Source organism: Lycium barbarum, chromosome 9 (assembly GCF_019175385.1).
Source record: "Lycium barbarum isolate Lr01 chromosome 9, ASM1917538v2, whole genome shotgun sequence".
Lineage (NCBI taxonomy): Eukaryota > Viridiplantae > Streptophyta > Magnoliopsida > Solanales > Solanaceae > Lycium > Lycium barbarum.
Window position 1 is genome coordinate 14,297,321 of NC_083345.1, and position 16,531 is coordinate 14,313,851.

General features: G+C 36.1%; 1 protein-coding gene and 2 long non-coding RNA genes across 3 annotated transcripts; 1 reads left to right on the forward strand and 2 right to left on the reverse strand.

Moving 5' to 3' along the window:
- The first annotated feature begins 1,418 nt into the window (after positions 1–1,418).
- LOC132610743 (uncharacterized) lies at positions 1,419–11,376 on the forward strand. Its single transcript, XR_009571279.1, has 3 exons — positions 1,419–2,415; positions 2,499–2,545; positions 11,042–11,376. It is a non-coding gene; the product is annotated as an uncharacterized LOC132610743 (long non-coding RNA).
- On the reverse strand, positions 8,211–10,949 carry LOC132611218 (uncharacterized). The gene is made up of 2 exons (XR_009571511.1): positions 9,887–10,949; positions 8,211–8,924 (listed from the first exon to the last, which is right to left on the reverse strand). It is a non-coding gene; the product is annotated as an uncharacterized LOC132611218 (long non-coding RNA).
- Positions 11,377–14,317: 2,941 nt separating the features above from the next.
- Positions 14,318–15,465, reverse strand: LOC132611228 (uncharacterized). The gene is made up of 2 exons (XM_060325647.1): positions 15,053–15,465; positions 14,318–14,962 (listed from the first exon to the last, which is right to left on the reverse strand). Exons 1-2 carry the CDS (start codon positions 15,233–15,235, stop codon positions 14,330–14,332), a joined length of 816 nt encoding a protein of 271 aa, XP_060181630.1. The 5' UTR covers positions 15,236–15,465; the 3' UTR covers positions 14,318–14,329.
- Positions 15,466–16,531: the final 1,066 nt, after the last annotated feature.

Genomic DNA, 16,531 nt, shown 5'->3' on the forward strand with positions numbered 1-16,531 from the left:
TTCCGTCGGTTTTTTCAATAATTTTTTTAAATCTTCTTTTTTAAGAAAACCGACGGACTGCGTCGGTTATTTTTTGCGCAAAAAATGCGCGAAAAATATAATTATTTTCTAAAATAAACCGATGGAGTCCGTCGGTTTTTTATTATAATTTTTAATTTTTTTATAAAAAAAACCGAAGGAGTCCGTCGATTTTTAGAGCGAAAAACAGTATAAATTAAATCAATATAAGTATATGAACAAAGAATATTAGTGGGCTAGTGGTAAAGCCCTTTAATGCCAAGGAACATACCCGGGTTCAATTCCAAGTTCCTACATTTCATTCTTTAATTGTCAAAAAAAAAAAAAAAAACCCGACGGGAGTCTGTCGGTTTTTTCATTTTTTTTTTTACAAAATCGACGGACTCAGTCAGTTATGAAAAGCGAGAGAGAACTTGAGGAAAAAAGTTGAGGTTAAAGAATGAACTTGAGGAAAAAGTAGCGGGGAGAGAGAGAGAGAGAAGTTTGAGGAATGGTTTAACATTAATCTCATGGAGGTTTATGGCTTTGTAAGTTGTTTGTATAAAAAATAGACGGAGGCTAAATTTGATAAGTTTTTAAATAGTTAAAGGACTAAAACCGATAAGTGTATAGTTAAAGGACCATTTAAGACCTACTCCCATAGATAAGGGACTATTTATGGCCTTTTCTCGTGTATTATCACATTAGTGGACAGAATTAGAAAGCTGGGGGATAACTCTAATGTGGTAGTACAACATGTATTCAGGGAAGGCAATACAATGGCAGATTTTTTAACTAACCTAGCTTTTGATTTTGCAGGTACATCAATCTTTAGGAGCTTTTCTGAACTACCATGTGTAGGGAGGAAACTGTTAAATCTTGACAAACAGCAAATTCCAAATTTGAGGTTCAGAAGTGCCAAGAATATGGGATTCACGAATATACAAGACTAACTTTGTAACTCAAATATTGTAAAGACTTCTAATGGAGGTATTAGCCTTTGGCTCATCCCATTGAAGTCCTAACAATAAATGAGAAGCAAAGGAGGATTTATATTCAGTATATCCAATAAATGTGACAGATCTTCTTTAGGAGTGCAAGAATAAGAGTATTTATGCAGATATTTATCATTTTATCTTTTAAGATGGTATTTAATACTTTACTCTAAGGATTGCATATATGAAATGAAGCACAGTCTCAAGATGCTTCATGGACAAAGTCAACATACAATAAAGCAGGCAACAGTAGCAGAGCATCAACATAAGCACAAAACCAGATCACATTGCGTCTAAGTGAGCTAAACAACCATATGATTCATAAAAATTTCGATTTCGCAATGGATGTTTAGTGTATTCTTTCACCAACAATAAGCACATATTTGAGGATTTATGAAAGATTTGAAACACTAGGATGAAAATTACCTGAAAAGTTGAGTTCTAGCTTACTCAGAGAATTAACTCCTTGGCGATGGATTCACAGCATCTGGTGAGATGCGAATATATGTATCCAAAGCAGAGCATCTAGCACTTGATTCGGTGATGATTCATCTCCGGTGATTGGCATTGGCGATGGCTAATCGCTAGAGGCTTCAACTTTCCTAAATTTTGTTCTGATGGGGTTTGTTGTTGTTTTTGGGTTGCCCCGCTTATTTGGGGCTTTTGTCTTTATTTCTATTGCTAGCTTTTACTTTGTAAGACTTTATCTTTCTATTATTTAATTTAATAAATATCCCTCCACTAAGAATACTTAGTGGTTGCTTAAAAATAAATAAATAAAAATATTACATAAATTGGTACTGTGACCTATGTTTATAATAATTCTGAAATTTCAAACTATTATATTATCTTTGTTAATTATCTTTAAAATAGATTATTTAAATTCAAAATGCACCAGTAGAAAGTAGTAGTTCATAAACAATGAGTTACTTAATAGAGAAATTGAGTGTAGAAAAAATTGGTGATGTTATTGTCTTTCAAGTTTCATCATTTTTTTTTAAAGAAAAAAAAGTATAGAGAAAGATATGGAAGGGTAGAGTAGTGAAAAAAGAAAAACCAAGAAAGCACTTCAGCATGTGAAAGGAAAAAGGGGAAATGGCTAAAATGACGCTCAAACTATAATCGTATTTATTCTGCTACACTCATACTTTATGGGGTACTATTACCCCATGGCTATATTTTTTTAGTACATTTATTTGACATTTGATTATGGGGTGAGCTGGCCAAGAAAGTGATAACATGCACACGGAGCGTAGGGGCTAATTAAGCCATTCGTTGAATTTTTGCCATGTGGTGCTTCTACCGGTAATTTCATTAATCCCTTAAACATCGGTATAGTTGCCTGATTTTAGTACCCATTTTTTTCTCCATTGAAGCTCGGAAATTCAATTTTTTTCTCCAAAATCACGGTTGTCTTGAAGAGGTAAGTTCCTATTTGTGTGAATTTCTTCTTTTAACATCTCTATTGCTGCCCGATTTTAGTACCCATTTTTTTCTCCATTGAAGCTTTGAAATTCGATCCTTTTATCCAAAGTCAAGGATGTCTTGAAGAGGTAAGCTTCCATTTGTGTAAATTTCTACTTTTTATTTTTCACTCCGATCTTATATTTAATTGGTTAGGACAAGTAATTTCTTCCCCAAATTTTACGTATATAAAATTAGGGTTAGTTATGCAAGAGTTAAGCTCAGAGCTGAATAGGCTTTGTATGGACATAAAGATCCAAAGATGAAACTTGATGTGCGAAAGAGAATCCTAACCTGTAAATGTCGACTAAATTATTCAGTTGTGTGACACCGACAAAACTTTCCAAAATTTTGAAAAATGGAATCAAAATCCAACAAGACAAAAGCCAAGAATCGGTTATTTGAATGATATAGTGAACGATGGGTTTAAATTCCAAGAGAATCATCTGATTTCTCCATGGAAAAATCAGAGAGTGAAGGAGGGTTTTCTTGATTGTGTCTGAAGTGAAAATGTAAGAAATCATTAACGGGGCAAGGACAACAAATTGTGTACCTTAAAGCAGTGGAAGATAAATCGTTGAACTTGCCACCAAAAATTACCCCAAATCGAACTTTGAATCTCTTGGAAACAAAGTTATGTTTCACAAACTAGATGTCTTCTTTAATGTGTTTCTATTAAGAAGTAGAAGAAAAAACTCTTCTCTGTAGAAGAAGGAGAATGTGTATTTTTCTTACTAAAGAGAGAGAGGAGCAATTCACTTATTTCAAAACCACACTCCACGTTCATTCACCACAAATATAGTGGTTGTATGGACTTGTAACTTCCAGGGTAACTTGCCTGGTAACTCCTCAATCTTATCCTTTTCTAAATGGGTCGGGTCAGTCCACATGGGCGACCCGTTATCCAAACTTAAATATCCAACATCTCCCACTTCGCACATGGTGGACTGGACTCAAACCATACTATGTCAACAACACACGTAATTCATACAGACAAATAGTTTGTGCAACCTGCAAGTATCAAGAGCTATACCTATTAAGGTTTTACAAGAGCTCCACGTAGGAATCCAATCACATGCGGAAAGAATTCACTATTAACATGAGGATCTTATTACTCGCGATACCCTAGACATCATCCGCTACATCAGTAGCTACTTATCTGATCCCTCGTCCTCTAAAGAGGTAAACTCGAGTTCATGTTTAAATTTATATCCACAATTACACTTGACACTCTTATGGTAAGTGTAATGGCTGGCCTATGAATACAAGTTAAATTAATAATACTAATTGTCTTCCCTTTCTACTCGAATCTATCTGTTTCAGATCAACTGCTTTCCTAGACGTGCACCGCATTGTCGAATCACTCATGGCTATTAGTGATATGCTAAAATAGCAACACTGATTGAAACTTCAAGAAACAGTCAAAGGTCAAAGGGTATTCCAATGAAAATTTAATGTAATTTTTTAGGGTCTCACACAATGAAGAAGTAGGGGTCCCTTCTCCATTAACCCATTGGTCGCTAAGCACACACGGTATGAAATATGTGCTACGGTGTTCTCACCTTATGTTGGCACGTGTGTCTAATTCTTTATTTTTCCAACACTGTAAGATCTTGATCTAGATACCTCTAGATGTCTAACTCGAGCTTCTCTCTTCAATGATCCTCAAATCCATCTTCTTAGAGAAACCCATATCTGGCTTTCAAAACAAGTAGGTGGTAGAACTTATCTCTTCACGTTCCTCCACATAAAAGGCGATTGCTCGTGTGAGAGAACCAATCTCGCGACTTGTTCGACACACTTTATCAATAAAATTACATCATCACATGCTTATAAGATATGAACATAAATTCAAGAGTCAAATATTGATGAAAATATTGTAACAACCAAGTCATTTTACAAAACAGAAATATAATCATATCCTACACAAACCTAGAGCCATAACATGTTTCTCAAACAGGTCTCTAGATAGCGCCTTTATAGAAGGATCAACTATCATTTCTCGCGTAGATATGTATTGTAAAGTTACGTCTCCACTTGCTACTGCGTCACTTACAAAATTATACTTGATGTCAATGTGTTTAGTTTTGTTATGATACTTAGGATCCTTTGTGTATACAATAGCCGCTTGACTATCACAATGTAAAATCATTGATCCTTGAGAATTCTTTGCTATGTCCAAATGCTCAAAGAATCTTTTTAACCAAACAGCTTCTTGTAATGCAGATGCACAAGCCACAAACTCAGCTTCCATAGTTGAAAGAACCGTACAAGTTTGTTTCTTACTTTTCCATGAAATATCACCACCATTAAGTAAGAAAGAATAACCAGATATCGATTTTCTATCATTCCTGTCACCACCCCAATCAGCATCTGTATATCTTCTTAAGTGTAAATTATTTTCACTATAACATAGTGAATAATCAACAGTTCCTTTCAGGTATCGGAAGATCCTCTTCACAGCTTTCTAATGATCTTTTTCAGGATTGGACTGATACCTGCTAACCAGACCTACGACATAACAAACATCCAGACGAGTACACATCATAGCGTATATCAAGCTCCCCACAACACTAGAATATGGAAGTCGAGACATGTCTTCTTTTTCTTTTTCGGTCTCTGGACACATTTCAAGGCTTAAAGTTTCACCTCTTGCTATAAGAGTATCTATGGGTTTGCAACTATTTATTCGAAAGCGTTCCAAAATTTTCTTTATATAAGTTTCTTGAGAAAGACTCAAAGACTTCTTGGAACGATCTCTTTGGATCTTAACACCCAATATATAATCTGCTTCACCCATGTTTTTCATGTCAAATGACTTTGAAAGCCATGACTTGATAGTTTTCACATACTCCAAATTATTTCCGGCTAATAAAATATCATCCACGTAAAGGGAAAGAATTACAAACATTCCATTAGACTTCTTCACATAAATGCAATGGTCTTCATCGATCATGGTGAAATCATATGACATCACCTATTTGTGAAATCTCAAATACCACTGTCTTGATCGATTGCTTCAAGCCATAAATAGATCTTTTTAATTTGCAGACTTTCTTTTCTTGGCCTTTAACGATGAAACCTACAGGTTGTTCCATATATATTTCTTCGTTTAGTTCTCCATTGAGAAAAGCTGTCTTCACGTCCATTTGGTGTAACTCTAGATCCAAACATGCAACAATAGCCAAAAGCAATCGAATTGAGGTAAACTTCACAACTGGTGAAAACATTTCCACATAATCTATTCCAGATTGTTAGGTAAAACCTTTTGCGACCAATCGTGCCTTGTATCTTTCTATTAACTCGTTCGCTTTACGTTTAACCTTGAGAGCCCATTTGCTCCCAATAACTCTACGCCCAGAAGGAAGGTCAACTAGATCCCAGACTTTATTGGTTCTCATGGACTCCAATTCTTCTTTCATTTCTTTCATCCATTCATCTTTTCCAAGACTTGCCAGAGCCTCAGTCACAGCATTAGGCTCATCCAATTTTGTGGGAGATACTAAGAAAACGCAATCCTCAATCTCGTATGATCGTTTAGGTATACCTTTTCTAATACTTTTACGCAATTCAAGTTCAGATTCTTCAATAGGATTATGGGATTCAAAACTCCCACTTGGATCAGGAACCAATCCTTGATCTATTTGACTATCAAACATGTCTGAAAACATATTTTGATCATCTGAATTCAACATTTCGTCAAGAGGCTCTCCTTCCTTTACTTCGCCCTTTTTGGGAAAATCATTCTCTAGAAATGTGACATCTCGTGATTCAATTTTAGTTATACTTCCATCTTCTAATTCACCAATGAACACATAACCTTTGGAGTATTCTAAGTACTTTACAAAGATACATTTATTCCCTTTTGGACTCAGTTTTCCAAACTCACCAAAACGATCTTTTACATATGCAAGCACAATCCCAAGGTCATAGATCATTCAGGTTTAGTTTATGACCAGTCCATAGCTCATAGGGAGTGGAAGTAACTGATTTTGAAGGCACTTTATTTAGTATGTAGGCCGCAGTCAATAATGCATCTCCCCAGAAAGAGATACGTAAATTTGCCTGCGCCATCATTGACCTTGTCATGTCCAATAATGTTCTATTTCTCCTTTCTGCTACACCATTATGTTGAGGTGTGTAAGGAGTTGTTAACTGCCTGGTAATGCCTTTTTCATTACATAATTCTTCAAACTATTTTGATAAATATTCACGGTCTCTATTGGTTCTTAAAGTCTTTATACTTTTATCTAATTGATTCTCAACTTCATTCATATATCTTTTAAAGCATTCAAGTGCTTCAAATTTGTGAGAAATCAAATAAACGTAACCGAAATACGTGAAATCATCAATACACGTAATGAAATACATAGCACCAGACCTTGCCCTTACATTCATTGGACCACAGATATAAGAATGGATTAATTGCAATGGGGAATCTACTCTCTTAGCCTTCTCAAATGGTTTACGTGTAATCTTTTTAGCAAGACAATTTTCACAAGTTGGCATTTCAATTTTGGAGAAAGGATCTAAATTCCTTTCCTTTGCCAATCTATTCATCCGGTCTAGTCCTATGTGTCTTGCATGCCATGTAATAACATCAACATCATTGTTACTAGAATAACATGTCATTACACAATGGTCAACATAATAGTCATAAGTTGAAGGATTACAATCTAAAACGATAAAACCATCATAACGAAGTCCAAAACCATAAAAAAATATTGTTTTGAGTAATTCTAACACCATTGTGAGTAAACTTTAAATCGAAACCAAGATCTAGAAGAACAGACATAGATACTAAGTTACGTCGGAACTCTAAAGCATATAGGACATCATGCAACATCAACGTTTGTCCACCACACAAGTCCATTTTGCAAGTGTCTATCCCTTTGATTTTAAGCTTTGCATTATTTCCTACATATATCCACCTTGATCCAGGTGAGACTCGACGAAACTCCACAAACGCTTCTCGATCACGACTCACTTGGTCGGTGGCCCTTGAGTGTACAATCCACATAGGATAAGATTCAGTTAGTAAAACAGTGCTAGAAACATATGTAGCACTTAGAGATGCGTTTCGAAATGCTACTTTTTTCGGCTCAGGACACTCATGAGCAAAATGCCCTGGAACATAGATGTTGAAGCATTTCATCTTACTATTGTCTTTCTTCTTAAAAAATCATTTTCCCTTCTTAGGATTTGGCTTGTTCCTTTTCTTGGAGGATCCTTCTCCGGTCTCCTTACCCTTTCCGTCATTTTTCCAATTCTTCTTACATTTGAAGCCTGAAGACTTTATGCCACTGGATTCTGCCACATAGGCATTAGATACAGTTTTAGCAGCACCAAGCTACTTTTCTTCAAGATCGACCCCAGATGTCGTAATTCTCACCTTTGAGTTTCTCACCCTTGTTTAAATTAGCAATGATGCTTTTAGATGCCATATCTGTTGATTGAGACAATTAAGCAAGTTTTTACTCATCAATATTTACCCTTAAAATAAAAGCATGTGATATACACATTCAAGCAAATCAATTTTCATAAAGGTTTCACATCTAGTGTAAAATTGAAAGGTCACAAAAGTTTCTAATCATAATGTACGAACTAAATGTTTAACCAAAATTAGAATCATTTCTTAATGTGTATTTAAATATTCGTGACTAGAATCACATAGATTCTTTTAGTCTTATCCCTTTACAACATTCTATTAATGCATATCAATTAATAATAAATAAATAAACATCCATATGCATATATTAACAGAAGAGATAAACAAACATATGTTCATAAAAGGAATTTACACAATTACAAGTCATATACTACTTGTCTATGGCTTTCTTCTCATTACGCGGGTGACTAGGATTTAAAAAACTTTCAGCCGCTATTTAGCCAATTCTTCTATGGGAGAAAGTCTAGAAAGCTGAGATTTAGGAACTATCGGACTCAATATGGGTCTAGAACAAGTCTTTAGTAGCCAAGATTTCTTAACCTTAGTTGCTATTTTCTTTTCCTCCCACTTGGATTCAAGTTCCATAGTGTACATCCAAATGGGTGCATTTGGACCAAGCTTGTGATAAATATCAGCCAACTGACCCTTCCAATAATCTGGTATAGATTGCTCCAATATTCCCACGACATCCTAACTCGAAACAATTTTAAAATGTTGAAACATTAGTCCTGACAGCTTCCTCCCCAAAAGATGAATATAGCTTGGTATAGATGCAAATGGGTCCATTTTGATTTTTTAAAATTCTACAAATTTTCTTTCTCCTTCCCTTTGCACAACTCTATCCTCTCTAAAGATATTTTGTATCGTCCTTGAGACATTTTTGATGACTTCAGGCTCAGAGTCTGAATCATTACTAAATATAGTCCTTTGACGATGCATTCTTCTATGTTGTCCTTTTGCTTGACTTTTACCACCACTCTCAGTTGGTGCATTTCGAGCATGTCTCCGTCCAGCCATGTCTGAAATGGGAATAAAGAAACAATATGAATGGACATACCATTCAATATGACAAGATATGCCACACTACTCGTAGAAGATAAAATTAAGTTTAAGGATTAATAATCATCTAGAACATGATAGCTCATGAGCCGAAGTAGTGATGACAGATTAAAAAAAAAAAAACTTTTATCCACCGTCATTACTATATAATTTATTCTGAGAGACCTTCGAATAAGTTAGAGAATCCATATTGCCCAGTGTACATAAAACTTTAATATAATGATCACTGGTGCAAAGATTCCCATCATCAAGTACTTAAAAAAAATCATTAAAATATTGCAACTTCTTCACAAGTCACACTTATCCATTCATTTTTCTTAATTAAGTCAAAGTAAACAACATAAAAAATGACTTTTGAAACTCTTACCAATTTATTTATTTTTTTTTTAAAAAAACTGGTAAAGTGACCCTCCACTGTGTTTGTTAAGAGCTCCGATTCTTTGTTAAAGTAGGTCAACATCCCATCCTTCGTATTATACCTACATCAGCCGTCAATAGTGTTTCTAGGAAGAAACCATTAATACTTCGAACGGTTTCACAATTTCAGATTTTCTTTAATTAAAAAAAATCCTATTCAAACATAAACTGTAAAATTGACAGAGAATCCATGAGATATATAAGAAGTATCAACAATTAAGAAGCCAACGTTCTCTCCAGTTCTCATAACATAGAGATAAAAAGAAATTATAAATCCAGAACGAGATTGGATCTCTCTAAGTCTTTCAATTACAGACTTGGCTTCATTCATAGTTAATCAAACTCAAATAAGTTATTAATCCAGTGAAAACGCAGTAACACATAAAGCACAAAACCAACGATTAAACATGATTCAATAGTGTATTCATATCAACAAAACACACTAACAATGCTATGATACCATTGTAAGAAATCATTAACGAGGCAAGGACAACAAATTATGTACCTTAAAGCAGCAGAAGATAAATCGTTGAACTTGCCACAAAAAATTACCCCAAAATCGAGCTTTGAATCTCTTGGAAACAAAGTTATGTTTCACAAACTAAATGTCTTTTTTAGTGTGTTTCTATTAAGAAGTAGAAGAAAAAACTCTTCTCTGTTGAAGAAGGAGAATGTGTATTTTTCTTACTGAAGAGAGAGAGGAGCAATTCACTTATTTCAAAACCACACTACACGTTCATTCACCACAAATATAGTGGTTGTATGGACTTGTAACTTCCAGGGTAACGTGCCTCGTAACTCCTCAATCTTATCCTTTTCTAAATGGGTTGGGTCAGTCCACATGGGCGACCCGTTATCCAAATTTAAATATCCAACAGAAAAGGATCGAAATAGGGGTCTTTTGGGCTTTTGTTCAGCGCGTATGTGCACCTGACTTAAAATGCAAAATAAATGCACTAAAAAAATAATCTAGAAGGTAATAGAATCCCCGTAAGTATGAGAGTGTTACTACAAATCCGGCCATAATCTAGGTTTCTTAGCCATTTTCCCAAGAAAAAATGTAGTTTATCATAAACTAGTAATTACCTTTAGGGTGACTATTTAAAGCATAACCAACATTTAAAGGTTAATCATATGGGATTATTATCTGACCATTTTTAAAATATAAAAAACTTGAAAAAGACCTCTGGACAACACATGTATAAAGTTGCCAATAATATTATTAAAAAAAAAAGGAAAATTGTTTTGTTAAATGATATAGCTTATTTTGAATAACTGAAAGAATAACTTAGGATATTTAGATCATTTTGGTAAATGATAGCCTATTTTGAGTAACTGAAAGAATGACTCGTGAATATCTCATTCTTGCTCTACATGATGATTAATCACGTTTTTGTAAGTTGGAACTCAAAATTTATATTACAATGATTTCATATGGTACTTTGTACTTGTCCGAATTGGCCCTAGCAAAATTAATTGATGTAAGCTAATGTAATAAAAGGAAAAACATGTTGCTCTGAGTTTAATAAGATATCTTATGTCTGCACTTATTACCAATAGTGTGCTAATTTCTTATACGGCAATTAAAACATTTCACGGACACTGAAATAATTCTTACATTTTTCTCTATAAGTGATTTTTGTTTCGTCTTTCCAAATAGTCATCATTGAGATGCATTCATTGGATTTCCCCTACAAAATTTGGAAATAAAAAGGAGGACAGAACGATAGCAAGAAAAAGAAGAAGCACAACAGAAGGAGGCTGCACCAAAGTGGCTAAACTTCAAAAAATGTTGCAAGTGACTACCAGGTGTCATTTCGGTAAAACTTTACCTGTACCCCGTATTAACTTCAAAGGATATTAATTCACATTGTTAAGTTATATATTAAGGTCTGAATATGTAATAGTAATATGTGAAGACGTGTCATATATTTATTGAAGTTGGTGTAAATATCATATATACGGGTAAATTTCTACCGTCATTTTTAATTCTTCCTCCTCATCAAAAAGGACTATCAAATAAAAAACGATATAGAAATTGCAATTGAATCTAATTTTCACATGGAAAAGTTAATTATAATTTATAGAAGTTACATTTACTATGTCATCCACTGAGGAGTGCATGGTTACTACTCTTGAATCCTGATCAAGACGGAGAACATATAGAAAAAGGGAAAAAGAGGGGTTGCAATTTGTTAGAGTCCGGAGCCTAAAGAGTATAAAAATACACGGTATAAATCAAAAGGGGTAGCCTAAAATATATATACCAAAACGGGTATAACATGGAGGAGTCCACGTTATACCCCAAATTTTTATTTCATGTCAGACTGATCAACCAAAAAAAATATATTTTTTAATGGTATAACGTGGATTGATCCACGGTTATACAAATAATTTTGTATAACGTGGATCAGTCCACGTTATACCTTTCATTAATTTTTTCTCCCCAACGTTTTACAAATAGTTTGTAAGACGTTGCCTCTATTTAAATCATATTCAACCGTGTTTTTAATAAAAAAAATTTATTGATTTTTTTAATTTTTAAAGCATATAGTTAATTTCAGTGATTAACTCAAATAAATATTTTAACACATGCAATAATTAATATGTGTTATATATGCGAACAAAAATAAAAAATAAAATATAAGTTAAATAAACGTCACACATTAACTGAGTAGTAAATGTTAAATTACATACTAACTATTAAACGACACAAGACATGTTATATATTCTTGGAAGATTACATAAGGAAACAACAATCGTACAACTTAAGAAAAAACATAAAAACCAACAAGCAACAACAACTACTGATTTCTGTCGGGGCAGCGATTCTTGTTATGACCTGTTTGCTTGCACGTACTACACTTTCTAGCCATGGGAGCAGGAGCTATATCCATTTCATTCCTCCTTCTAGTTGTAGTCCGCGCTCCTGAAGTTCGCTCGTATTCAGTGTTTGCAATTAAACTGAAGGGAGAAGGTGACCAATATGCCTCACCACCCAACGGTGAAATCCACTGTACGTTTGCTTGTAAAACCTGCAACTGTAGTACTTGCTAACATAGGTCTTTGGTTGAATTCTGCGGATATCACAAAATTTAATTGCATGTGAACATGGCATATGGTAGTTTCTCCACTTTCCACACGAACACTTTTTCCCTTCGGCAGAGACTTTATGGATATTTCCGCCCTTACCTTCGTGTGCAAATGTCAGAATCTCAAAGACCCCTTCAGTTACATTGTATTGCTGCATGTCAGTATGCTTTAGGGACCTCTCCCAGTATTTATCAAACTTCTTTTCAACAGCGCGCGGCCAAAACTTTTTATCCGCAATCAACAAATCAGCAAGGGTGCTTCTCTCAACAAACCGATCAACAAGATTTTTAAACGTATAACGGACCATGACAGTAACGGGCAATCACGAGCTTTCTTCAATAAACCGTTGTAAGACTCGGAGACATTCGTTGTCATAGCCCCCACCTATGACCGTTGTCCTTATACAATGTCCATTTCTCCTCCGGAAGAGCTTTTAACCACATATGCGCTGGAGGTGACATTGTTTTGATTTGTTCCATCCTCATTTTATACTTCTTCTTCTGGTGCTCTGTAGCCACCAACCACATTAGCTTCTCAAGGTCACTGCTGAGGAACTTTTTATTGAAGTTGCTTTTCAAATGCCGAACGCAAAACCTATGGTATGTGGATGGTGATTGTAACCAATCATGTGTTTGGACACATTGCAAGATGCCCTGATGACGGTCAGAAATAAGTCCAATTCCTTGTCTCTCACGAACAATATGTCTCCACAACAACACAAGGAACCACGTCCAAGACTCAAAGCTCTCACGTGCAACAATAGCATATGCAAGTGGAAAAATGTTATTGTTCGCATCAATTCCAACAACAATTAGCAGTTTCATCTCATACTTACCATACAGATGAGTACCGTCTATTGAGATGACAGGCCTGCAACTTTTGAATCCATCGATGCTTGGTTTATAAGCCCAGAAAAGAAACTTGAAGATGTGTTCACCTTGCATTGTAGTTGATTGGTGCTCCCACTTAACAACGGTCCCCGGATTGAAATATTTTAAAGCAGCCATGTATCGGGGCAATGTCTTGAAAGAGGTTTCAAAATCACCAAATACCATTTCAATAGCTTTCTTACGCCCCTTTTGTGCTTTTCTATAACTAGGAGTAAACGTATGCAATCCTTTTATTTTTTGCTGAACTGACTTAATACTGATGTATGGATCGACCATAATAAATGGTATCAACGTAGTAGCAATTAGGTGACTGTTCAAATTGGAATGATCCTTTCTGTAATCATCCGTGAGACAACTGTGGTGGAGAACCGCTTTGCCTGCCTTCCGCATACCACTTGAAATTTCTCTAAAACGGATCATCCACTCACATCCCAACATATGACGCTTGCAAATAACCCTCCAAAATTTACCTTTGGACTGATCACAAATGAACTCTTTCTTTTCTTTGAGACAATATTGTCTCACTGCGCCTTTCATTTCCTGCTTGTTATGAAATAACATACCTAATTGCATAATACAAGGAAAATTATCAACCCCCTAAAAATGGGCCAACAAATAAAAAGAATATTTATTGCCACCATACTAACCTGATCTGATAAATTCAGGTTTTTTACAATCCCAAAGTGCAGATCGAACTGGACCGTCATCTCTCATGAAGGCAAAATCATCCGGGCCTTCTTCTGTGTTATCCAAATATGGAATCGCATTAGAATGGTAGCTAACGTTACCATCACTTCGAGCAGTAATGTCTTCATAAGAATGACCATCATCATCAGATGAGTGATCATCGTCTGTTTCTGTGTGATCTAATGGGATATCACTATCTGACTCATCGGAGTGATCATTAGCTACATCATTATTACTCACAATTTGTGTGAGCTGAGTTAATACCTCAGTTGCATACATCACTGCACTTCCACTTGACACCTATCGTAATGATAAACGGCTAGTCTCGCCGTGACCTTCTCTTGAATTCTCAAAAAAACTTCTGTCGCTCCATCCCCGCAGGGGCAGAGAACCCGTCGCTGTCTCGGCTGTGCTACCGGAGGCTCTGGGGAAGACGATGCGAATGCCTGAAAAGGCCCCTCACTTCTGATTATTGCTGGTGATTGGACCTCGAGAGCAGACGTCGATGAGCTGGACATAAAATCTATTATTGGGTAATATGCATCATCAGCTACAGGCATCGTTGAGCTGGGCATATCTTGATCAAAACGAACCTCTTCCTCATCAACCAACTGGTGATCCACGGAACCTCGACCTCGTCTGTTACCTGATTGGCGTCCTCTGCCACGCGCCGTAGGTCTTGGTACATTAGGACGTTGATGACGAGGCACTTGCACAGTAGGCGGCTCAACATACTCTGCCGGTGGTGTATAATTGGGAGCGAAACTCAACATCGTCCCCAGAGAGGCAGCAACCATGGACTCTGTATTAATGTGGCTAAACATCTCTGCTATTTCCTTCACTTCATTAGACTTGGTTGGATCTTGGATAGTCTCCTGAGCCAACCTGTACGATTTTTGATGTCCTAAAGCCTAAAAAAAATAAAAAAAATTACAAGATTTGATAGTGGTCTAAGACACATATAAAGACATCAAACATCTAACGGAATGTAATGTACGTACCAGTGCCTCATGCCTGCCTGCCATGTGTTGGTATCCTCTATCCACATTATGCGCAGGATTTCCTATGAAAGTGCGCGAGTGACGTCGATACCAACAAAAATACTCTGATAATGACCCTGGGTCTTGAGTTTCATACTCGGCCAGAATTACCCTTTGTCGACGATTTTCCCACAAAAAGTCCATTTGTGTAAAATTTTGTTGATCCTCCACTGTTATAGCATACCGCTTGTCACGTTTGTAATGAAAAGGATCAATCTCAGCACATGGTCCCGGAATATGTTGCTTCCTACCGAACTGTCTGATAACGCGGTCTACTATGTGCCACTCTCAATAGATCCCACAAATAAGGGGAACCTGCGCTATCCAAATAACTCGGCCACGCCGACACTACTCAGGGAGTTCAATAATGATGGCCTCTGAATAAGGCTGCCACACAAACTACAATAGAAAGAACATAAAATTACATGGTAGTAAAATAAATAAATTACACATAAGCGTAACTATTATATCAAAACGCCATTAACAACCATAATTATGATAAAATACCTAACCATCTGTTAGGTTGTCCAATACATCCCTACATATGGGTAGCACAACACGTGCCTCATTTTCGCGAGCTTTACGATGAGTCCACTTTCGTGCAAGAGTCGTGTGTGGCTGAAGGGCCCTGGGTGGTGGTTGCATCGGTATAATTCGCTCCCAAGCCCAAACCTATATTAAAAATTTAAAATAAATACATAAAAACCTTATAACTATCAAATAGGACAACCAAATAAAATTATATAATTTTAAAGGTCACGTACCTGCAATAAGGAAATGAATCCACACACATCCTTGGCTTTCTTCAACGAAGCGCGACATAAACAAGTATACAAATATGACAATGCAGCCGCTCCCCAAGCTTGTCTACTCATTGCTCTAAGGTCACGCATGTCAAACAAATAGTCTAAATTAAGTAAGTCACCGGACTTATCCGGAAATATCGTGCCGCCACAAAGCCATAGCAAGTACAACCTAACCCGCTGTTGCACACCAATTTCTGGGGTTTGATTTGTAATGTCATCTAAGCCTCTAATATATTCAATTAATTTATTTAGTTCCAACCTACTAACACCATTAAAACAATCCAGACCGGGTGCCCAACCAATAAGCTCATGGATTAATTGTTGCCACCCAACAATACTTATATTTCTAGCATTAACATCATTCAAAGGATTACCATCAACAACCATGCCAAACATGAGCTCAATATCTTGTAATGTGATGGTCGCCTTACCCGTACGCAGATGAAAGGTGTGCGTCTCAGGACGCCATCTCTCTATAAGTGCAGTGATGACTGCCTAATCATATGATACACATCCTGCCTCTACTACTCCCCTAAATCCACACAGGCCAAAGTAGTCAAGGATGTGAGGATGAAAAGGATGACGCTTCACGTGCTTCCAAAATTCGGTATCCACGCGGCGTGGAAACAGGCAT

Bases quoted from the DNA above. Each gene is read 5' to 3' on its own strand.
- LOC132611228 (XM_060325647.1), bottom strand. From the start codon at position 15,235: ATGGACTTTTTGTGGGAAAATCGTCGACAAAGGGTAATTCTGGCCGAG. The intron at 14,963-15,052 runs GTACGTACATTA...TATTTTTTTTAG, and splicing joins CAGGCAGGCATGAGGCACTG to GCTTTAGGACATCAAAAATC.